This window comes from Callorhinchus milii, unplaced genomic scaffold, assembly GCF_018977255.1.
Source record: "Callorhinchus milii isolate IMCB2004 unplaced genomic scaffold, IMCB_Cmil_1.0 Scaffold3, whole genome shotgun sequence".
Lineage (NCBI taxonomy): Eukaryota > Metazoa > Chordata > Chondrichthyes > Chimaeriformes > Callorhinchidae > Callorhinchus > Callorhinchus milii.
In genome coordinates this window covers 51,756,086-51,781,572 of record NW_024704744.1, presented here as the reverse complement: position 1 = coordinate 51,781,572, position 25,487 = coordinate 51,756,086, and the positions used below count along the sequence as shown (strand labels likewise).

At 41.1% G+C, this 25,487-nt stretch overlaps 1 protein-coding gene across 1 annotated transcript; it reads right to left on the bottom strand.

The window, feature by feature from the left end:
• Positions 1 to 1,576: 1,576 nt before the first annotated feature.
• LOC121848532 lies at positions 1,577 to 24,814 on the bottom strand. Its single transcript, XM_042332890.1, has 18 exons — positions 24,766 to 24,814; positions 22,352 to 22,435; positions 21,498 to 21,655; positions 18,975 to 19,127; positions 17,463 to 17,564; positions 15,946 to 16,098; positions 14,521 to 14,639; positions 13,202 to 13,337; positions 12,730 to 12,933; positions 11,478 to 11,670; positions 9,841 to 9,992; positions 8,447 to 8,647; positions 7,703 to 7,824; positions 6,981 to 7,209; positions 6,199 to 6,401; positions 4,265 to 4,420; positions 3,058 to 3,151; positions 1,577 to 1,723 (listed from the first exon to the last, which is right to left on the bottom strand). Exons 1-18 carry the CDS (start codon positions 24,812 to 24,814, stop codon positions 1,577 to 1,579), a joined length of 2,655 nt encoding a protein of 884 aa, XP_042188824.1.
• Positions 24,815 to 25,487: the final 673 nt, after the last annotated feature.

The following is a 25,487-nucleotide window of genomic DNA, read 5'->3' as shown; positions in this document are numbered from 1 at the left end:
ATATATTTATCATAAAATTCATGTTTTTTATGCAAAATAACTCTCCTTACTCATTCTTCTTTCATTTATTCTTTATTTCTTCTATCTTTCTCAAAGGTCTGCCTCCCTTCTCTCTCTCTCACACATATACAGCCACTTACTGATATTCAGTGGAGAATTACTTAGAGATTTGTATCCTAAGGCCCTGCCTAACAGCAGCAAAATCAGCTAAATCAACTGTTTGCAATTTTTGGCTCAAAATATTATAAACAGTTTTTATATTATTTGTTTTCCACTAAAACAGGCTGAAATTATGGTCTAATTTTAAAGAATGTGAGTTTGTTCTCCAAGTAAAAGTTTATTTAAAAAAATAGAATTTACAAGTTGGTGGTATTTGATGAGATGCATACTTAAGGTCCACAAGCTAAAATTGGCAATTAACAGTCTCACTGTCCCAAGTTTCCTTGAGTTGCCAATCTGTGGGCAGGAAGATGGTGCAATGCTTTCACAATTTCATGCTGAAAAATTACAGGTACTTGCCATCCATCTAGCGAGGGCTCACACCTGTGCTTCTGAGATATCAACCGACCAACTAGTGACTATCCTTAGGATGGGGGGAGGAAGGGTGGGAAGATGGCAGAGGGAGGCAATTCGGATCCCCTTGAAGCTGAACTGGCCCCAAAGGTGACACGCTTGGTAGTCCGGTTCCTGAGCCAGATAGGTCCACAATATTCCAGGCTACTGCTGATGACAGGACAGCCAGTCTGGCTCATCAGCAGCACTTAGAAGGGCAGACCAGTCACTGGGGGTAGGGAATTCTTCCATTCAGCTTCTGTTAACCCTGCAAGCCAAAGCCCTAACGGGTAGGGTGGTCCTAGCTGGTCAAGCAGCAGGAAAGCTTGCTGGACAGTGCTTTAAATGGCAAGCTATTAGGGATTAAGTAAGCAGGATGCATTGCTCCAGGGAGAGAATGCACATTCTCATGCATGGAATTCTGTTTGGTTTGGATACTATTAAGCAGGAATGGGTATAAGCAGGACTGTGGTAGTCCCTGGTCACCTTCACTGGTCGATTCTGTATCTTAGTCTTTTTTCATGTTTTGTTGTTTATCTCCGGGGGGGGGTCGTAACTCAACATGAGACAGCAGTACAACTGGAATACAAACCTTCCAAACCGTTTTCTGGGACCAGGTCTCTGCTTCCGGCCTCAAGAGAGCAAACACCCAGTTGTACGTCTCTCGCAGTACCAGAACGACTTGCAGTACCCCAGTTGTCCAGACTTCGGAAACTTGACATTCCTTCCTAAAACAGTTGATGAGAAACAAAGCAGCAACACCATTGCAGTCTTAAACCCTCCTTTGTTGTAGTTGTGACAGAGTGTGCTCAACAGGAGAAAGTGAAGTCAAGAACATACACCACGTGCTTATCATAGTAATGTTGAGTTGTGGCATTCTCAAAACAAGGAAGCAAATATATTAATATATTTTGTGGCAAAAGGATTGGGATAATGTCAGTTGTGGAAGAATGCTATTCCTTCAAACTGATCGAGGGAGCACAATTAAAACAATTAAGGAAAGGGCCCGTTTAATAGAAGCTTCTCACTGTACCTTGGGTTCTGTGGAATGGACAGCCTGCTCCACAGGGCAGCACAAAGCTTGCTGCACTGCTGCAATCAGTGAATTTTTCTGCACAGTCTGACAGGCCAGGGCTACCTGTATGTTATCCACTCCAGCTCTGGCCATCAGCTGTAAACAATTGAAAAGAATAATTTTATTCACAACTTTTAAATTATTATTATTAATCTTGAACGGCCATCTGCTTTTAAAGTTTTGAAATGTTATTTTTATGCTGTTACTCCTGAACGGGTACACCATAAACATTGTGAGGAGTTACTGAGTCTGACAGTGTAAGGAATCGCTGTTTTATTTTGATCAGTAAGGTGTCTGATACATGTGGAAATCTATCACCACGCTTAAGAGCATCCAAACCAAGCTGAGAGTTCCATGCATCCCACATACATATGGAAATAAATTGTTGGAATGGAATGCGCACTCTCTCCTTGGAGGGACACATCCTACTTACCTAATTCTGGAAAGTATTAGGTGCAGGTATGCAGCAGCCAAGGCTTGCGGACCCTAGAGTATGGGGAGTTACTGATCCCAACAGTGTGAGGGAGCTTAATGTCATACAAGGTGGAAATATTAGCAGTACTAAAACTGTGCTTTGTTTTATGTGCAGAATTCAATTCCTGGTGTATCGCGCCTAGGTAGCATCAGTGTTGCAAAAATACATTTGAGTCATTCCCTTCCCAATACATTAAAAACATCCTTGGATGTGCTAAAGCACTGTACCACATCATCAAGACATTTCAAAGCGCTTCAAAGGATATACTGTAAGGGAGTGTGGCTATGTATTTTTATGGGTGAATGCTGCACCCAATTTGCACACAGCAAAATCCCACAAATGTCTATGGAATGAATGACCAATTTTATTTAGGGGACTATTGGACAGAACATTGGGAGAAACTCTTCTTTCTTCGAATAGTGCCATAGGATGTTTAACATTCACCTGGAAAGGTAAAAGGGACCACGGTTTAACATCTCATCCAAAGGTTGGCTCTTTGAGAATCTAGCACACCTTCAGCACTGGAGTGTCAGCTTAGACTATATGGGTTTCACTTTTCAACGTGGGGCTTGAACCATAACCTTGTGACTCAGAGACGAGAGTGGTTCTAAATGACCGAGGCCGACACCTGGATTAGTGATTTACTGTAGGATTTTCAATGTCATAACTGGAGGGAAACAGAACACGGCAATTCCTTTAAGGAGTTTGCCACAGTAAGGTTTCTTCCTTACTGTGTTACAATACTGCACCATTGTAGGGTTCAGGTTAAAGAGAAATGTTTTTTCTAAAAAAAAAGGAGCTAAAAGGGTATGTAGGTCATAATCTGAATATCCATCTAACATGCTGACCATGAACTTCAATAGTGAGAGTAAAAACACGCCTCCAACGTTTTTGCAAATTACAGACTGAACCTGCATTAGCATCTCGCTCCTCAATAAAGCAGTCAAAATCTCACCTGCAGAACTGCTTCCCTACTGCGGAAACTGAACTTTCCTATCTGGCTTTCATCAACCTCATGAATCCCTAACTGTAAACTGGAGGGAATGTACCTGGAGAGACAAAAGTGCCTTAGATCACAATTCATGTTATTTATACGCGTCAGATTTTTAAATATTCTAATGAGCAATGAAAGATCACAAACCGCAGCTGCACCATGTGATCAAACTTTTTCTACTGCTTGCTTACATCCCTTATCCCTTGTCTCAGCTTTTTAAACATTCCCATCATAACCCGTCAGTGTCTTCATTTCTCAGGTGGGAACTGGTTCAACTATGTCAGCCTATGCTCATAAAATGAAGAGAAAAAAGTGAAAAAANTGCTAATTTACAGAGACATGAAGCCCTGGTGCTTGTTATGAACACAATTCCCATGATGCAGCCTCTCTGCTAGGCTATCTTTGGAAACCAGGAAAAGCCACAAAACAGAAAGAACTGGTATTCTTATATTGTCTTATCATATTTAAATATCTCAAAATGTTTCACAGGCAATTACTGCAGAATGCAGTGTTTGGCAGTCGGGCCTTCCATCACTCTGCACCCATCCTCTGGAACTCCACCCCGCAGTCCCTCTGTCTCGGCCCCTCCCTCGCCACCTTCAAGACCCACCTCAAGACCTTCTCTTCGATCGTGCTTTTGATCTCCCTGCTTCCCCACCTGATTTTCCCCCTCCCCCACCCCGACCCTCAGCTCGGGTCCGAAACTCTGTCTGTCCAGCTCCTTGGGATGTCCTCCCGACGTGAAAGGCGCTAAACAAATGTAATTTGTATGTAACAAATGTATGTAACAAAATGTATGTAACAAATGTAAATGTTATTGTTTGTATTTGTATCAAGCAAGGCAACCACTTGCATCAATAAGGTTCCACAGACAGCAAAGAGGTGTGGTGTGTGCACAGCCATACATTCTATGCACGTGTGTGTGTGGGCATTAGTGCATGCAGTGTGATGTACAACATGTGGTTTTGAATGGCTCCATGGTGTTGTATGCAGTTGAACATAGTCTTTTGGTCATGGAATGCTGTAGAGAGAGCTGATTGGAAGGGTGAAAACATAAAATAACCAACATTAAGAACAAATCCAAATATCCTCTTAGCTGTGTGCAGCAGAGGGCAGTGAGTATTCTTCATTCACTGGTCACAAACACAATTCTGAACACATGCAGTACCTATCAACATTGCTGTCATCTTCCAGCAGAGCTGTGATAAACACCGGAGGAGGCTGATCAGCTTTCTCCTTATGGGCTGCAAATTCAAACTGCACTGGCCGCAAGTAAAGGTGGAACTCATCAAAGCCCATTTCCACTGACACAGACTTGTATAGCCTGGAAAAAGAGGAGTGTTATATCTCGCCATTCCAGAATCATTGACATGTGCAGAAGGACTTTGGAAATAACAACAATTGGCATTTATCCATTCCATCCTTCATGTGGGGTAGCAGTTCAGAGCGCTTAAAACTGAAATTGTTCTTCACAACAATCTAACATTAGAAACAGATAACTCAGGGCTCCAATTTGTTAATGGTTTGCTCAACCTCACTTCACAATGCTAAGAGATTGGGTCCTTGAATGTTGCTGAGAGATTAAACTAGCCAGTTGGTGCTGCAATGCACCGTGGCATCTTCCTGTCTCACTGTTTTAAGGATGCTCTCTGGTTCAATAAAACTTTGAAATAAAAAGTGAATTACCAGCAAAAGGAAAACTGTGTTATGTTTTAAAGAGGTATAATTTCAAATATCAGCAAATTCAATAACTACTTTAAAATATAGGATGTGGAAACATGATTCAAGCAAATCATCTTATTGCTCATATATTTAAACAAATACAGTATTTTGTAATGGCTATCTGGAGGCTTGTTGATTAATACTTTAATATGAATGATTTGGATGTGTACATGGGAAAAATATGTAGTAATATCACCCCCTGCAGGTCTTAGAGCTCAGTGCACCATTTTGTGATGCAACCAAGGACAACATTTCACAAGGAACAAAGATTTAAAACATTATCCACACTGATTCAGCTACCAAGAATCGGAAACCACTCTTCATATCTCAACAAAAGCAATACAACAATGTGTATCTATATAGGGCCCTTCACAGATAAAGTCTCAAGAATGCTTTACATAGAACCAGGCCAGAAGAAAACAGAGTGGGTAGGTTGGTGGAGAGAGAGGAGCGGGGTAAAAAGATGCTGTTTAGGCAGCTTTGGGGATACAAAGGACAAGGGCAGCAGAGTTTTAGATGAGCTGGACTTGTTGATGGTGTGAGTGGGGCATTTGAAAAGTTAATTCTGGAGGTGACAAAGGCATCATTGGGGGTTTTGCAGTATTGGGAGTAAGTTAGTGGTGGAGGCAGACATATGGTGAAGATGCAGAAAGGTGATCTTGATTAGGGAAAAGATGTTAGAGAATAAAGAAAGCTGAGAGTCAAACCAAATGGCAAGGTTTCAGTGTGTTGAAACCAGAATCAATAGCCTCCAATGCTAAATATTCTGACAACGAGTAAGCTATACCTGTTCTACTGTCAAGTATGTTATCAATTTATACACAATGCTGGTTAAAAAAGAATAATTTGTATGTTGCAATGAATGTACAGCATGGAAACAGGTCACTTGGCTCAACTAGTCCGTGTCAGTGTTTATACTCTACATGAGTCTCCACCTACTCCTTATTCCCCCCCACCCTTCTATTCCCCTCTCCATCATGTGAAGGTGCTGTGTCCAGCCTCCTTTTGAATGCATCTACATTATCTGAGTCAACCATGGCTTCGGGCAGCGACTTCCTCAATCTCATTGCCCTCTGCATGAAGTAATTCCTCCTAAATTCTCTTTTTGATCCCCTAATCGCTATCTTATATTTGTGTCCCCTGGTTATGGACTCCTCAACCAGTGGAAACAGCATATTTATGCTAGTTAACCTCATCAATCCTTTTAATAATTTTGAACACTTCTATTAGGTCCCTCCTTAAACATCTCTTCTGTAGCGAAAAAGGGCCCAATCTATCTAGTCTATCATGATAGTATTAACCTGCCATCCCTGAATGGGTGAGCCGAATGGTCTGCTCTTGCTTCATGCATGATGACTGTGGTTCCAGACATGCCCTCACCTTGCCAACAGGGCAGTTTCAGAAGAGACCTCAATCAAACGATGACGGAGAGTAATGATCTCCAGCAGTCTGCAGAACGTGTTCAACATGAGGACCCATCTTTGCCCACCTTGGGTTTTCTCATCCTCGTCTGTAGCTTCCATAGCAGAAACCCCAACACCGCTCACAAAGAGAGGATCTTCAATAAACACATCCGAGAATAACTGCAATGCAAAAATGGAAACTGAGCATGGAGAGGTTGGATTTATTCTGACTCAGCATTTTTTTTTACCGGTGGAATAGGCCTTTTATCCAGTTGAAAACCCCTTTTCTTTTTAAGACTGTCATGGGATTATCAATATTCACCTAAACAATTACAACAACATCAACAATTTGCACTTATATAGCGCCTTGCACACAGGGTAGCATTTCAGAGCGCTTAAGATGGAGGATCTTGGTTTAACATCAAATCTAAAGGACATCAAGTCTGACAATGCAGCTTTCCCAAGTACTGCACTGGAGCATCAGCCTGATCATTGAGTTCAAGTCCCATGGTTGGCTTGAAGCCACAATCTTCTGACGCAGAGGTGAGAGTGCTACTAACTGAGCAAGGCTGACACACAACATGGTGGCTATTGAAGCTAAGACTCAAGCATTTATGAGGGAGTTCGATAAAAATTTTGAAGAAAAACAACATAAACAGGTGATTTGTTCTATTGCACAGAGGATGAATATCATCTTACGTAGGAAAAAGAATAAGCTTAGAAACTACTAAATAGCACAGTTTTGAACTGAATACCAACATCCTTCTGAACCTGCAGACTATAAGAAGCCTTGGGCGATTCCAGGGTTGTCCACTTCTCCAGGGCCAGTTGCAGGACTTGTTTCTCAAGGATGATGCTCTCATTGGCCACCTTTGGTTGATGGATGTCATACAGCTCCCAGTAGGCGTGGTCAAGACCTTTCGGAATACGTGAAGCCAATGCCAACGATGGGTGGAACTCCAGCAAGTAGATCCTTTTCAAAGCAGGACTAAGGGCACAGCAAAAGCTCCGTCATGTTTTAATGATCTCGACATAAGTTACTGAGATAGGAATTTCTGCATGAGGTGGGATCCAGTGTATAAGTTGCACTGGTATGAAATACGTGTCCACAATTTTAGAACTAGCAAACTATTTGTGTGAATCAACAAATTCAGTAAATCTAGAAACAGAACAGAATAGCACTCCGTCGACATCAGGAAGTTTGCTAGCCTGAGTAACAGAGCAGAATACCACCCCTCTCCCCCCAGGAACCACACCACAAATTAAATGAAAACCACAATTAAGTTAACAATAGCCAACCACCTGTGAAGTATGATCTACTTTTATGTTGACAATATGATGTACAGCTTATATCATAGCTACAAAAGACTAACAAATCAACAAAGCCCAATGATTTCACAAATGAGTGATAATTCCATTAGCCCAATGAGCACATCATTTATCATAAATTAAACTCTCTGTATTGCTGTGATTATTCTCACCAGCTGTTGTTAATGGCAACTGGTTGTTTTTTGATGACATTGAGGGGCAGCCCAAATTCAGAGACTTTCTCCATCTGTCCATCTCTCCAAATCCTCTTCACATATTCCCGCTGTTCATCTATCTAGATACATTGTCAAGGAATAATACATTATATTATACATTACATCGCCCTAGACTAAATGAGTTCCAAGTGCCGACATGGGTCTTGAACCTACAACCTTCTGACCCAGTGAGGACATGAAGTCATCCTACTCAGCTCCCATTAATCACGTAAGCCAAAGCCCCAATGGGTAGGGTGATCCTAACTGGACAAGCAGCAGGAAAACTTGCCAGACAGCGATATCAATGGCAAGCTATGCGGTCTGAGCTGATTACATTGCAGCAGTACCCCAACACACACTCTGGGTTCCCCAAGCCAACCTGTGCCTAATCTGGCATCCCCTCCAGGGAGAGAGTGCGCACTCCATTCCAATAAACATCTCTGGAATTTCCATGTATAGGTGGGGCACACATAAATATGCATATACACACGCATATAGGGTGACCAAAAAGTTGTGATATCTGCCCTATTATCTAAAAAAAATCATAATTTCTTTAAGATTTATTAGGCATTGTAATGGTATCATGACTATTTGGTCACCCTGTATATGTACATATGAACACACAATCATGAACACGTACACGCAAATACATACATATTCAGACACATACGTGCACAGGCATGTGCAAAGAGACAGACTTACCTGTTTGTTCAGAATGTCTCTTATAAGCTGAAAGTGAAGTTTCAGACACGTATACTCAGCTTCATAAGTTTTTACAAAGTATTCATCACTCAAGTCGAACCGCGGGCGCTTGTGCATAATGTCTGTAATAACTTGGGCCAAAGCAAACCGCTCCTCCAGGTCCCAAACATGCTGATAGGCCTCGAAGTAACTGTCCAGGAGCTGAATGGAGAATAGTACAAACTGAATGGTGCAATGTTCAAAATCAAGAAATTGCATGTCTAGTAGTTTTTAGCCAAATTTCACTCCTTTATCATTTTTCTCCTAACAAATGCTGGGTTATGGTTCCACATGTGCTGCTACCTTTTGATACTCCAACCAAGTGGCACCTTGACAGTGATTGTCAGCAAACTGTTTACTGTGGGAGGCTTCATGTACCCACCATCTGTCTTTCAGATATGCACTTCCAAAAGGAGTTATTGGAGTGTATCCAGAGTGTGACTAGAATAATAATAATCCTTGCATTTGATATAGGGCTTTATCACATCGAAACGTCTCAAAGCGCTCCAAGAATATACTGACCACAAAGACCTTTGTCCTTCCTAGTCCTGACTTTCTAAGGTTAATCGCCATTAAGTGCAGCAAACTCAGGACAGAGTGAGGTTGGACCCTGGGGAAATGTCTTGGGCTGTGAGACTCAGTGTCACAACACTTGATAGTCTCATGTTGCATTGAGATTCGAATTACCTTTTCTCCTCTACTACCATCACATTTAGTAATTCTCCTCCTAACGAGAGTCACTCGGCATCAACCTGTACTGACACATGGAGGGAGGCAGTTTCATCCTCTGTGCTGCTGCGTCCCCAATCTCAGATATGTGAGGCAGGCACCTCCTCAAAGACACCAAAGGAAGATACCCATTCTTCCGTAAATGACTTCTCCCCCCTCAACATCCAGGCTGAGCTATGGTACTCACACTGGGTGGGGGGGTGGGGTTATTTATAACTAAAAATGCAATTAATAACCAAAAACTGATAAAGTGCCTAGCTATGGTAAATAGAGCAGAATAGCACTCAGTAAGTTTGCTACAGTGTGAACACAGCAGAATACTCTGTCTCCCAGAAATCCTAAGGAAACCAGCTGCTCAAGGAAAGTTTGTTTGTGAACCAATGCACCATGTTCAACTTTACATTTCTAAACCTGTCCTTTAATTTTGCAGATGTTAGAATGGGCAAAGAGGGTCTCGATTTCCTTCCACTCCACCATAGTTTACAGAGATAATTTGTCAACAACTCAAAGCCTACGGACGGCAAGGGCCACGGATAAATATACATTTTGTTTTGATCACATGAATTTTCATTACTTGAGATTGAAGTCTATCGGGGCTGCTCGCCGAATGTGCTGTGTGCCTTTACCTGTCGTTTATTCTCTAGGTAAGCTGCTTCACAGCTCCACAGATCAAATAAAACAGCGAATCGATCCACTGAGAGATGTGCCCAGCTCGGAAGGTCAACATTCCCAGACTGCAATCTTCCTGCAAAGGGAAGTCTCTGGTGTGCTCCACAACCTTGAAAAGTGACAGATGATGATAAATTTCACCTTACTTGTGCCACAGTTACTTTTCAACACACTAGGATCCATTCTCCGCTCGAAGTAAATTTAAATACATGCACCAGAAGAGAACTGCAACATTTTTGCATGCCAAGGTCCATGAAATTTACCGATGACTGGAGAATAACCTTTGCTGCGTGCTGATTCTGACAGATCTGTCACATTTACCATTACTCAAGTAAATACTAATTAAATGAAAGAAGCAAAATGTTGTGAACAGTTTCCACTTTTTACTCATCCACATCAGCAAGCACTCCAATGTCACATTGGGTCAGGTCTTGCCATAAGTCATATGGAATGCAGTTATCTCTCTTAATTTGTTCTGATCTGAGTTTGAAACAAGGTCCCAGACACGCACTAGGATAATGCACTGTCAAGCTTTATAAGCTCTTACAGTGAAAATAATGAATTAAGAGCAGCAGGTGGTATTTCACAAGCAATGGCGTGCTTCAAGTCTGTGAACCACTTTATAACCTCAGGTCATGCGAGACTCTTAAAAGCTCATTCAGTGGAGCAGGATTTAATCCCAGCTGTTTGGGACTAAAGATGTGCCTAATTCTGAGAGTTAAAAGGAAGCTAAAACAAATCCTATTGCTTATTGGTTATTTACAAACACCAAGGGATTCTCTAAACAATCGGTAAATGTATCAACCTTTGCCAGGCATCTCATTCTCTGCTGGTCCATAAATTTGCCAGCCTTGGCATTGTGAGTTTTTATTGATCGTCCCCATTGTTAGATTGTTATCACCCTTTGTTGAAGTGTTTCATTAAACTTTCAGTTTGGATACCTTTTTGAGTGTTTCTGCTGCACTCAGGATTCTTCTGTTTCATTTTAGCAGATTAGCGATGAAAAAGGGTTTGAAGACTACATGAAGATTTGGTTGTTTCAGTGTGAATATAACAGAGAAAATTTACCTGGGCAGACTATTCATTCTTTTAGAAAATATTGTTTTATAGAGATAATTTTCCATTGTAGGGGAGTCAGTGACTTGGGACATAGTTATAAAATACTCACAAGAAGAGCGAAAAGAAAGTTTGGAGATTATTTTTCACTCACAATAGTTGGAATGTGGAGTGCCTGCCAAGTAAGGTGGCATAGGCAGAATTAATTGTGAATTGCTCTTTCAATAAGCCATTCACCCTAATCTCTGTTCTTTCACCGTCTCATAGCTATACTCTGTATGCACTTTTTTAAAATGTTTAAAAAAATACCCCAATCCAATCTGTTCCAAGCTCTGGCCAATCATTCTAGACCTTGACAACCATCTGAGAGAAGATTCTTTCCACATAAACTGCACCTTCTACTCCCCCAATTTCACAGAGCGCCATACCATGTTGTTGAGATATCTCATAGAGCTTCACAGGATACACTGTAAAGCCAATTGACTGTATTTTGTATGCAATACGCTACTTAAATATACTGAACTATTAACCACATTACCTTTGCCCTTCTCAATGTATTGGGACGCGAGAAGCAACAGCTGCATTTCTAATTGCTTAACATCCTGCAGAGCCACATCATACATTATGTAAACCCCCCGCTGGTCCTGGGTGTGTATGTAACTCTCCTGCATTGTGTAGAAATCATCGAGATTCTCAATCTCCGAGAACTCCATAAACGCAGCAACATGACTCTGCAAATGGGAACACATATCACCCATTTAACTATATAGCAACATATACATATCACCAACACACTAGTCTGCGTGTTTCTTTCTAACAGTGTGTCAGCCTGCCTCAATTGATAGCACTCTCGCCTCTGAGTCAGAAGGTTGTGAGCTCAAGCCCTACTTTGGGACTTGGGACCGATATAGTCTATGCTGATACTCCAATGAAATGCTGGGTGTGCTGCATTGTTGGAGATACCATTCTTTGGATGAATCATTAAATCTTGTCTGCCTGTCCAAGTGGATGTTAAAGATCCCATGGCACTATTCAAAAAGAGAAGGGAGTTTCTCCAGGTGTCCTGACCAACAATGCCACAGGTAACATTGGTCACTCATTGCATGGCTATTTGTGAAGCAACGGTTTGTTCAGTTCTGTAGCAAAGTGATTAGAGCACTCGCCTTGCAAGCGAGAGGACCTGGGTTCGATTCCCTTAAAAAAAAATGTGGTCACTCAATCAAGGACTGTTTGTGGACACTGTTGTGCGCAATTGACTGCTGCGTTTCGCCCACAGTCGATTTACTTTACAGTATATTCCTTGAAGGGCTTTGTGACGTCTCAAAGACGTGATAAGGCACAATGTCAAATGCAAGGATTATTATTATTATTGCTCCACGCAGACCGGGTGCCACATTTGCTCACAAAATATACACAATCATACCACTTTACAGTAAATCCTGTGAAGCTCTTTGAAACATCTCGATAAAGTGATGACACTAGTTTAAATTCAAGGATGATTATTATTATTATTTATATCTTTATATTGAAAGAAGTCACATGTCTGAGAATCTATCACAAAGGATTTGCAAACTTAGGAAAAAGGGTTTTGGATTTGGATCAGCAGAGAAAACTTGTGGTTTTGTGTCCCTGCATACCTGCCTCCTCATTGTATTTTGCAGGCTGCTCACTCACGGGCTAAGTTACTGAAATAAATGTACCCGTCACCGATCCATAGGACAAACACCTCTCCCAATAAATGTTGTCATCCAGCTCCTGAAACAACATTACACTCAGTTCTGGTACGTTACCTTGTAGTCCGCTGGTGTATTATGAAGGTAATGATGAGAGCCCAAGCCATCAGCTGTAGCTGAGCCACCTTTCACAGCGTTGATCCAGCATGTATCTGCTGCTGTGTGAATCAGCTTTCCCGAGTTTAGGGTCAGGCCTGAGGTATTGATGGTCAAGGTTCGTTCAATAGATCTGAAGTAGTTCAGTATCCCCAAACAGACTCGCTGCAGCACAGCCAGCAAAGAAAACAAAAAAGTTACTCTTGTCCATTTTAAATTTTGTGAATACTGTTCTCTTGTAACTAAAATGCAACAGCAAATGATTGAGTCTGAAGTCTGAGGTTTAAGTTATTTCTGAGACTTATGTTAAGCATATGTTATTTTAAGCGTATGTGTATTATATAGAGACACAGACATCAAAGTCTTTTGAAACACAGTCAAGACTCGAGAATGGGGCTCATTTACTCCAGAAATGTACAAGAGTGACTGTTACCTGAAGCTCTCCAATTCTCAGATGGCGCAAGAACAGGAAGGACAAGTAAGCCCCCCGGGTCATCGCAGGGTCTTTTGTGCTCTCCTCGTCCCCCTCATCTAGTCCTAGTTGCTGCATGGTTCTGGTGTAGTTGTAGCTGCACAAAATGGGAATAACTTTAAGAAAGGATGGGAACAGATGGATGAATGTTGGAGACAGGCTGGAAGCTATGGAGCAACCTGAAAAATGTATTTTGACAGGAGTACATCTGACATTTTAACTGGCAGTGGCAGTCTAATAATGTTTAATGTGGAGAAATGAAACTCTAAGCTTTCCTGCTGTAAGTGTTTACCATCATCTCACTGAGCTCTAGAGATGAAAAAGGCACTTGCACGCCTGGTTAGACTGACGATTTTTCTTTATACAAAATCAAGCAACTTTAAGAGAAGGAATCTTTTTCCTGGTAATCATAGAATCATAGAATCATACAGCACAGGAGGCCATTCAGCCCATCATGTCTGTGTTTTCTCTTTCAAAAGAGCTATCCAATTCAATCTCACTCCCCTGCTCTCTCCCCATAGCCCTGCAAACTTGTCCTCCCCAAATAATTATCTACTTCTCTCTTCAAAGCTGCTATTGAATCGGCTTCCAACCACCCTTTCACGCAATGCATTCCAGTTTCAGGCAATGCATTCCAGTGATCTTTAACTCCTAGACATTTCTCCTTTAACTAGGATTTTTTCTGTGAAATATATTTAAATTCAAAAACTACTTTGAGATCTGTTTGCAGTTGGCAGTGATGGACGGCTTGGTTTGTCAGTTGGTAAGTCATGAGTTCAATACCCAAGATTTCTTGTCACCCTCTCCCATTAGTTGGCTAAGCGCTTTCGTTGGCTACTAGTTGGCTAAGGCCAACTCATTAGTTGGCTAAGTGCTGTCAATTCTCGACTGTGCTGTAAGATGAATTACTTTATCACGTTGGATAACGGTGACTTTCTATGATAGTCAAAGTAAAAGGAAAATCACATGTCAAGTGTACTCAAGAAGGCAGCTGCTACTTACTATAAGACAGTTTTGTTTGTCCACAAAATACAGTCACTGCAGTTTACGGTATATCCTGTGAAGCGCTTTGGGATGTCCTCCCAACATAAAATACACTATACCAAATGCAAATGTAAGGATTATTATTATTTATTGTTTGATGCGGGAGATGGGGATGCAGTGGGGTACAAATGCAGTGGACAAAATAAAAATTAATTGGATAAAATTATCCTAAAAATAGCTTCCAAAACTCAAATCTGATCAGGTATGAAATCAGTTAGGGTCAAGAATTACTTTACCCTTGATCTTTGCTCTTCTTGGAAGAAAATGCACTGCCCATCCGTTTGCTTGTGCGCAAGTTTTCCGTTTCCCCCTCATCGATGTCCACAGGTGAGCTGCCACCGTCATACCTTTGTTCCTGAAGAATAGCCCAGAATGAGGAAATCACTGGCATACTATTCCTTTCTCGGTCCAAACATGGACAAAAGCCCAACAATTTTTGGATCATTCTCCCCTTGAAAATTTAACTGGCAGGAAATTCACCATTATTTTGTAGGTAAATGCCTGTTTCACTCCCATAGGGTTGCCTGTAGAGTACAGTTAAGCTAATGAAACGATTATAGTCAGTGGCTTTTGAAATGTGTATTATTATTCTATGAAAGGCAAACAAAATGCAAAATGAAGTAAAATTACATCATTGATGATGATATATGATAAAGAAAATATTGGAAAATGGAAATACAAATTCTAGAAATCCACAACAGGTCGAGATCTGAAAGAGAAAAATAGATTAATTTTTCAAATGTAGGATCTGACCAGGATTTTCCCTTTAGCTAACTGATTGGTATGCTATGGATTTCCAAGAATTCTGTTTCATTTTGCATGATGTAATGGTTTTCCACATTGTTCTGATTTTACAATGAAATCTCAGTGGTTATAGGCTCTATGGAGAACCAACGCTTTGACTCTAGTTCCTTGAAATTTGAAGCATACACAACAGAGATGCGAATAGAGGGGTATAGGAGAGAAGAATGGGGAGGGCAGACTCATGAGGTCTATAAACACCAGCACAGACAAGTAGGTCTGTTTCCATCCTCTAACTTTCTATGTAATCCTAATGTAAAGTGTAAATAGTGTAGAAATCCACCAGGCAATTGGACAATTGCAGTTTCTGATGTCAGGTCCATTATCCAAAGAAGGAAAATAAACAGGAATTTATCTTAACAATGAATGTCTTTTCAGTTTAAGTTTGAATACAAGAAATATGGTATTATCGTTTTACTCATGAAATACACAGTCAAACCACTTTACAGTATATTCTGTGAAGCGCTTTGAGACATCTAGAAGACGTGAAAAGCGCTATATCAAATGCAAGAATTATTATTATTATTATATCAAATGGAAGCATTATTATTGTCCCTCAGGCAAAATCACAATTAATCTTCATACAATATTTCATTGATACGTGCATGTTAATCTATTTGTTAATTTTATCCAATACCTTTTACCCTCATCTGCTCTCTTGATGGTGATGTGACTCACAATGAGATATATTTCCACAGGTAATAACTAACATCCTTTCCAGCTTCGTGTCCAGGTAACTATTTCTCAAGTGCAAGGCCAGAATTGATGTTTTAAAGACAAAAAGAAAAACTTACATTCAAGATCAAAGTTGTTTGTCCATTGCTATGTTTTTTAAACCGTGTTACCAGGTCCATACTCACCCCATAGAGATCGGCGTTTCCATAGATTTGGTTCCATATATGATTTGCATGTTGACCTGAGTGATACGATATCTGTGACTGCCCAGCACATGGCTCATGCACCGCCATGGCGTGCTGACGAAGAGCATCCATCACACGGTTTGGGTCTGACACCTGGTTTGGAACACAGTGACCTGAATATCAAGCTCTCTCACTGGCTTAAGATGCGATGGGGTGGGTGAAATATACACCATTTCACAACAGAATCTGTCGTGAAACACTGCCTTTTGAAATCCAGCCATTTCTAGGCTGCTCCTGAAAATAATCCCACACACATCTCAGCAATATGGATTTGATCCTTTTTCCCCCTTCACGGTAATCAGGACCTCAGTGCAAATTTGTATTTAATTCCAAGAAGCAGGCAGTATTTGGGTGCTGCTTCACCACATACAAACCGCACAAAGCTGGCAGTCAGCTTTTAGCTGTACTCAACCACCCTGTACACAATTGAGAGCAATTTCAAAACAGAAATATCCTCAGGTACTGTATCAAATGCAAGGATTATTGTCATCATTATTATTATGCTAGCGATTCCCTCAGTCATACCATAACAGGCCGTAATCATGACTGGTGTGGGAAGTGGAAAACTTGACAAAGGTCTATTTGAACTTTCTGTTCCCATGTTTGGTATGCTCACACATACCAAACAACTATTGTACTTATACAGCACCTTTTATGTAGGAAAAATGCCTCAAAGCATTTCACAAAGACAGAATCGGAGCTCGGGCTGGGATGAAGATGGGAGCTGGGGGGGGGGGGGGGGGGGGGTGTGAAGGCATAGCCTGAAAGATAGTTATAATAATAATAATCCTTGCATTTGATATAGTGCCTTATCATGTCTTCGAGACATCTCAAAGCTCTTCACAGGATGTACTGCAAAGTAAATTCACTGTCTATTTTGTGAGCAAAAATATATGTTTTTAGACAGGTTGAGGCAAAGGGGTTTTAGAAGGGAGTTCCATTGGGCAGGGACAAGGTGGTTGAAAATGTCTCTGCCAATGGTGGGATGGAACATGTAGGGGATAGGATTCAGTTGGAGAGAGTGTCCTTGAACGTTTGGGCACAAGAGAATACAGAGATCAGGGAAGGGCAAGGGTATGAAGGTATTTGAAGATAAGGACGAGGACCTTAAAGTCTGGGGGATGGGGAGCCGGACAAACAAGAGGATGACGGGCTCACAGAATTTATTGTGGGAAGGAAAACAGGCTGTGAACATCTGAATGATTTGGATTGTGGAGAATGGAGCTGGACAGATCAGTGAACAAGAAGTTGAGTCTGGAGGTGATAAAGGCGTGGGTTTCAGCTGAGAAGGAGGGGAGGTGGTAGTAGAGGCAGGTAATGTTGCAGAGATGCAGGAAAATTAACTTGATCAGAACATGGATGAATGGCTTAAAGGAGAAGTGAGCGTCAAGCAAAATACTAAAGTACCATGAGCTGGAAACGCACTCGACACACAGATATAAATAAAATCTATATACCTGAAAAAACTGCGAGTGTAATCGTAAAATCTCATCAATGTACTTCTGTTGCTTCAGGTTACTCATGATCTTTTGTTGCCAAGGGTCTTGCTTTGGTTTGACCTGTGTAATAAAATATAGTTACTTAATCTGTGCAACAAACCAAACAAAATAACTGCAGTGACTCAAATTAATCTGAGGCACAGTAAAGTGTACAGGGTTCACAACAAATTCAGCCAATAGCACATTAATTGCCACACTCTGTCAATCAGAATCTATTATGTGAGTTGTGTAAACTATGTGAAATGCTCCTTAGTTGTTATTTGCATAATTAAAGGTACCTGTAATTCCCCTGGAACACAAATTCACACACATGCATTAAAGACTCCAGGTTTTACATGTGCTTCATAAAGCTCACGTAATAGATCTCTTTGAAAGCAAAATATTTTCTAATGCAACTATATGAAATGTAAAAACAAGTGGATTGCATTGTTTGATTTGTATTTCCATACAAAATAAATTTAAATTACAGTGGGATGTTATCAACACAAATAAATTATTATTGTTATTATAAATGATGAAGCTCGACTTCCCCTGTTTGGATAAGGAAAAACATATTGCATTTGTTGTATTGTATTAGTTCAGCTCAGAAACAAGTTACATTTTTTTCAACTCCACAAAAGTTGCTTCCATTGTAAAACTGCACTGCAATAAAAAACAGAACACTTGTACTTGGCTGCACTTTCTAGGTCTCCAATTATACATATGCATTGGAACATAGAATTATAGGAAAAGAGGAACAGGAGGAGGCTATTCTGGCCATCTAGACTTTTCCATGTTTATTAGATTTTTTCAGATCTTTTAATCTCAGTGCCCTGCTCTTTCACCATATCCCTTAATACCTCTTATACACAAGTATCCGTCTATCCCTTATTTAAACAACCCTGTTGATTCCACCTCTACGGCTTTCTGGGAATTCCAATCTTCTGTTTGAAGAAATGCATCCTGACCTCAGTTCTAATCTTCCTGGTTCTAATTTTAAAGTATCAGAGAAGTCTGGTAGTGTAAGGCATCTAATATTATTTTTGACTGTCACTTGAAATGATCTATTCTTATTATTCAAGTATGATAAGATGTTGCCCAGCCCAAAGAAACACACCTCTCCATCTTTCTACTTAAACTGGATGTAGAGGTGTAGATAGCAAACATTGGCCAAAATAATAATAATTATTTGATAAAATGTATAAGCACATTATCAAAACATCTCAAAGACTGTACTTTAGAGTGTAGTGACTGTGTATTGTGTATTCGTTGAATAAAACATGTTCCCCAGTGCTCAACATCAAGTTAAATAACTCCTGCATTGGCCACTATTTTAATAATCAACCCGGCATTTGAAATATTATGCATATTTGAGAAACATCCAAGATTTCATAGGAGTTGTGGGCAAGTAAAGGATGTTCTAACAAGCTCATTGTGTTATCCTTCCTGTAATCCTTCCTCATAATTACACTGTGATGAATACTGCAGCACCTTTAAGAATGGAATCCAGTTTGCCTCTTTCATCAGGGCCATGCTCGGCCCTTTCATTCCCCAGTTTTCTGCTCCTGGCTCCAAAGCATCGTAAACCAGAAACCTCTTCATGGTTTGCCCCTTGCTGAAAATGCTTCTGAATTTCCGAATAACCTGAAACGCATAAAGGGAATATCACAGCTGTATCTGCCCCCACCCTCTGGAACTACATCCCACTATCCCTCCACATCGCCCCCTCCCTTGCCTCCTTCAAGACCCGTCTCAAGACCCTCCTCTTCAACTGTATTTTCGGTCACCCTCCTACCCTTATTTTCCCCGCCTGCTCCCCTCCTGATCGCAACCACCAGCTCAGGTGCAGATCCCTGACTGTCCAGTGCCTTGGAGTGTACTCCTGATGTGAACAGTGCTATACAAATGTAATCAGCTGTTGTATCGCAGCTATTATTAAGTTGATGTTGAATTAAGGTTAATTTCACCAAAAACAAAAATAGGGGTATAAATGCAACAGAAATTTTCCCATTTTGACTTCTTCAATCCATTATTTGTCTCATGATAATAAGGGGCTGAGGACTTGCTAAATCCAGCAACTTTGTTGAAAGTCCTTATTGATTTTCAGTTTGTGCAGACTCACTGCAGTAAAGGTTAGAAAGAACAGAGCTTTACCCCTGTGGAGCTGCACTCTGATTCTCCCTTACCCTTCCCTTTTTCCAGAAACCACACCTTTCAAACTTCAATTTCAGGGATAATGCCCAAACAACATTCCTCTTGCTTCTGTTATTGCCAAATATTCCAACCCTTTCCATTCTCTTTACCAGAGAGTAATTAACTCTGGAACAGGTTGCCAGAAAGAGTGGGTGAGGCCAATACACAAGTGCTCCGAGGCACTACCACAGATGAAGGACGCCATATAAATCAAGCTGTTGTTGCTGTTGGACTCGTTTGAAAAGCAGCTTGAAGCCGTAATGGGAAGAGAGTAGGATGGGTACAGTGGAGGGATATGATCAAATGGGCTAAAGGCCTTTTTCATCCAAACCAAACTTATGATATTCAAGATACCTTTGTGAAGGCCTATGGCGAGATTTTCTATTGGACTGAAATTAGGGGCAAAATCTTGTTTCCGTGCAGATTCGGTACATTTTGTACCTTATTTTTCAGTCAGCAGCAGAACTAGAAACAGCTGAGGATAATAAAATAATACTAATCCTTACATTTGGTACAGTGCCTTCATGTCAGGAGGATGTATATCACAAGATGTATTGAAAACTGTAAAGACTATTTTGTACACCAACATAGCAGCTAACTCCCACAGTCCCTTTGCCTCGCTTCCTCACCCCTCAGGCTGCTGAAACCCTCACCCACGCATTTGTCACCTCAAGGCTCGATTACGGGAACTCTCTCCTCATCGGCCTTCCCAACTCTTCCCTTCACAAGCTGCAGATCATCCAAAACTCTACAGCTCGTGTACTCTCACACACCAGGTTCCTCGACCCCATCACTCCCACCCTCGCCCGACTCAACTGGCTCCCCATCCCCCAGAGAATCGAGTTCAAGAACCTCGTCCTCACCTTTAAGGCCATCCATAGCCTTGCCCCCTCCTACCTCTATGACCTGCTGACTCCCTACCAACCTGCCCGCTCCCTCTGTTCATCAGGCTCCAGCTTACTCCATGTCTCCCGCCCGATCCGACCTACCATCGGTGGCCGGGTTTTCAGCCTCTCTGCCCCCACACTCTGGAACTCCATCCCACGGTCCCTTCACCTCGCTTCCTCCTTCGCATCCTTCAAGGCTGGTCTCAAGACCCTTCTCTTCGATCGTGCCTTTGGTCCCCCTCCCACCTCTCTGCCTTCCCTCATCCCTACATCACCCCTCCCCATGCTCGGGCCCCGACAGCTGATTGTTCAGCGCTTTGGGATGTCCTCCCGATGTAAAAGGCGCTCTATAAATGTAATTTTGTTGTTTTTGTTGTTGTAATTTAGGTACAGCAATACTCCCCATAGACACAAATAGGTTTGGGTAAAATACAGGGACAATTGACACCTCTACATTTCCTAGCCCCATCTAAGCTCAACAATAAAACGCATCCAGCATCACTGCCAATATTGTTAGACTACAATAGCTTCTTTCACAAATACTGCTGTTATTTTATATTGTATGTAACTCTGGGCTGTATTAGAGATCATGGAAAACATTCAAACTGAGGTTAAGTGAATTATTTATTTAAAATAAATTTAAAATAAATGTAATTTTGTTATTGTGTTGAGTACTTACAGGCCTTGCTACATAAGCTGCAGCTCAGTGATTCAGCCATGTTTCACTCTGAGCTCTCAGCATGCTAGACTAGGATAGCTGAGCTTCATCAGCTTTTAGTTTAGGGGGTGGGAGTGAGGCATCCTGGTTCTGTATGTACCAGAACAATACTTCTTGTCAAAGTGACTTCAGGGTATGGAAGAGCAAACAACTTTTTCAGGACCACCTTTTGAAAAATGGCAAATAAAACCTTCATGAACTTGAGGACATAATTACCAGAGTGAATAGCTCCATCTCTTTAGCTGTGTTGGTGATATCATCCACATTGTATCCAATGTTGAAGTGAGATACAAGGTTTTGTAGCTGAGGCTTAAACTCCTCAATTTGTAGCTTGTGTGTAGGAAGGCAAATGGTAATGTCATCACCAAACAAACCTGCAACAGATTAGCAGTGCCAAAGAAATGTTACAGCAACTCATAAGGCTACAGTTTTTCAACCGAGAGGGCAACCCTAACATAAGAAAGCTTTACCCTGCAGCCCTGCTTGAAATAGGGAATCGGAGAAAGAATAAAAGAGATTAAAATTCAAAATAAACCAATAAAAGAGTAAGATTAAGTTGTGTTGGAGATACATACTTCAGTAAAAGTCTGAAAAGTATGTAGCACAGATAGTGGAACAAGGAATTGTAACAAAGGCTTTCAACAATTGACTGGATAAGTTCCTGGAAATTAAAAGGATTAAAAGTTATTATAAGATGAGATAGATGTATCAATCGAATCTTTTGGGAAGTCGCAGGCTTGTGCCCACAATTCCCTATGCTGGGAGCACCCTATCTCAAGCTTACTGCAGAAGAGAAGTGTCTGAGCAGAAGGTGCCTTGGCCTTATTAGATAGGGAAAGGAAGAGGAAGGTTGGGGAAGGGGGCATTAGAGGGTTAGTCATAGAGGTGTATTAAGAGAGGTCTAAGGGCAAATCCACAGCCTTCATCCTCTGTGCCTAGAAAGTCAGGAGGATATCAACAAAGAAGTAATGTTTGCTGTCATAAATAAAATCTTTAGAACTGACAAATGTAACAAGGCTGCACAGCAACTAGAGCATAACAGAGAATGTTTCACAATGGAGCATCTTTACCTTCAAACTCTGTGACAACGGAGCACTTGTTGAACGGTGGGACAAAGCAGGTTCTAGCTGACAGTGCTAGAGCAGAGGTTTCTCCTGATATGGACACCCAAAACAAAAATAAACAGTAAATTAGATGATAGTATCCACTGGCAAAGGTGTCCGTCTGGCTCAGGTACCTTTCTCGCCTCTGAATCAGAAGGTTTAGGGTTCATGCATCATTTCGAGACTGAACTCACAAGTCGAGATTGACACTCCATTGCAGTGCTGGGGGAGTGCTGCGTTGTTGCAAGGATAGTAATAATCCTTGCATTTGACATAGCACCTTATCATGTCCTCTAGACTTCTCAAAGCACTTCACAAAATATACTGTAAAGTTAATTCACTGTATGTTCTGTGGGCGAAACGCGGCAACCAATACAACACTGTCCCACAAACAGCCGTGGATTAAGTGACCAAATTATTATTTTTTTTTAAAATTTATTTTATTTATTTTGCTAGGTAAACAGAGGCGTGTGGAGTAAGGAAACATGCCCAACGTTTCACCCTGAATGGGAATCAAATCCAGGTCCTCTCGCTTGTGAGACGAGTGCTCTAATCATAAGCTACAGGACTTCAAACTAAATTAATTCTGTAAAGCTGAATCGTCTCTGTGGGATGTTCTCCTCTTTTACCTCAGAGATTGATTAACATAAGGGTCAAATCTGCAGCATGCAACACAATATCAGAGCGCAGTAGGATTTTTATCAATTGTAGGTAAATAAAAGGAATAGGAAGCAGCTGTCATTTAATTTATTGCAAAGGGGTCACCTCACAGATTTCGGTATCTATTCATTCTGCTGTGAATGCTCAATATCAGTATCCAGCCAAATTTTTCCAAACACATGCAGTTGTTCTTTAATTTGTGAAATTCTCAGGCATGCATAATAGAATCAATCAAAGTGCTAAAAAACAGTTTTATGAATTCACAAAGACCAATAAACAGTGTCTTCATAGCTGCAAATTCATTTTTTTAGCAATACTCATCAGTTGACCTTAGCAAAGCAAAACAACATCTTGGCTAATCCTTCGCAAACGTAACCTGATTGAGAATGTTAAAGATCTTGGTCTGCAGCCATTTGCACAGAATGATTTGATTATATGTTACTATGAAAGAAGCCAGACACTTTTTCTGTGCTGCAAATGACCAAGGGCAAACATATTTTTAACCTAGTCAAATCTTAATCAATCTAACCAGACTGACTTGCAAAAAAATACTTAAACTGCTGTCATTTGATTAATTGCAAAGAAGGCACCTCACAGATTTCAGTGAATGATATTCAATTCATTCTAATTTGAATGTTCAATATCAGTATTCAACCAAATTCTCCTAAACACATGCCCATGCCATTATTCTGTAATGCACTACCTCCTCTTAATAATAATAATCCTTGCATTTGATATAGAGCTTTTCACGTCTTCTAGACGTCCCAAAGCGCTTCACAGAATATACTGTAAAATGAATTGACTGTATATTTGTGAGCGAACGCGGCAGCCAATTGCGCACAGCAAAGTCCCACAAACAGTCATGGATTGAAAATGACCAATTTATTATTTTTTGGGGGAGGGATTATTATTAGGCGTGTGGAGTAAGGAAACTTGCCCAAGGTTTCGCCCTGCCTGGAATTGAACTCAGGTCTCTCACTTGCAAAGCGAGTGCTCTAACGACTGAGCTACAGGACTCCACCAGGGAGTACTCTGCTCTGCTCTGTACTCTGCTCTCTTGCTTTCTTCTTTTCCTCCTCCCTTCAAGGCAATGATTCATTCTGGAGTAAAGTTCGGCAGATGCCAGGTGCTCTCAGGTATCTCACCCAAGTGATCACTTTCCGTGTGGTCCTGGACAGGAGGAACTCTAGCCCACTTTCAGTACCCAGGGCCTTGAAACCAATTGTAGTGTCCTGTACTATGAGCCCAGATGAGATAAGCCAACCCAACAAGGAGTCCAGGAGTTAACCAGGAACTTGGCTTATTTCCAAAGTGGGGGGTGTGGGAGGGGAGGGGGGTGGGAGAGAGCTATTCCTCCCAGAGGTGATTTTAACAACAACAACTTGAAGTTATGTAGAACCCTTCACACGGGGTAGTGTCCCTGAGCGCTTTTAAGTAGTTTCTAGCAAATACTTTTCAGAGCACCTTAACCTGGCAGCAGGTGAGTGAAAAGATTGGATTACTGAGATGGGAATACCAAATCAACACAACATACAAAACATGTGTCTTTCTATTCTATACTATATCACCGAATATCTGATTCTAAGTGTCCAGCCAGATCTCTCAAATTTCAGATACTTTTCCTTAATATCTAACAATTATTGTCTTTATGTGTTGCAGACCATTTCAATTCTTGTTTATGTGCCATAAAGCATTCTTCTGAGCAATGCTAGTTTTCTTACCAGCTGATCCCGAAATGCTAGAAAATGCTGTACTGGGTCGGGTAGACATTCGCCAAGATGATGTCGGATACTCAGAAAGGGAGAAGCTGCTGCCTTTACCTTCAGCATCCAAGGTATCCGGTACTTTCTCTAGCTTATGAATCATGGGCAGGTACTGCAGTATCTGCAATGCATTGAAAGTACACAACAAACAACAACAATTTGCATTTATATAGCCCCCATCACGTGGGGCAGCATCTCAGAGCACCACATCTATTCACTTGCTGAAACTATTTATATTTATACAGAGCCTTTCATGTTAGGAGTTAATTTGAAAGTACTTAAACTAACCTCATGCCTGATAAACAGAATTCCAGGCTGACCCCTATCAGCTTCCTCACATTTACTCTCTTTGGACCTCTCTTAGCGTGTTACAGGCTGCACCTAAGCCTCTTACAGTGAGAGCTACTCAGGGATAAAATGCATAGAACCACAGAAATTTACAGCAGAGAAGAAGGACATTCAGCCGGTGCTGGATCTTTTAAAGAAGAATCCCTTGAGTCCCATTTACCTGACTATTCCCAATCCCCATTTATATCCTAAATAATCCTCCACCAAAAAAGTAATAAGGAGATAGAATGTGTGATTTTTTTAGTGTTTGTTATTTTAATTAAGATATATCTGATAATTCCCACCGGGTGGAACACCCCTTTCCTCTTAAGCAGGAATGCTTCCTTCTAATT

Coding starts and splice junctions, on each gene's coding strand:
- LOC121848532 (XM_042332890.1), bottom strand. CDS start 24,814: ATGTCTACCCGACCCAGTACAGCATTTTCTAGCATTTCGGGATCAGCT. Junction 19,128..21,497: donor AGATGGAGCTATTCACTCTG/GTAATTATGTCC, acceptor TATGCGTTTCAG/GTTATTCGGAAATTCAGAAG. Junction 7,825..8,446: donor GAGACATTCTGAACAAACAG/GTAAGTCTGTCT, acceptor CAATGTATCTAG/ATAGATGAACAGCGGGAATA.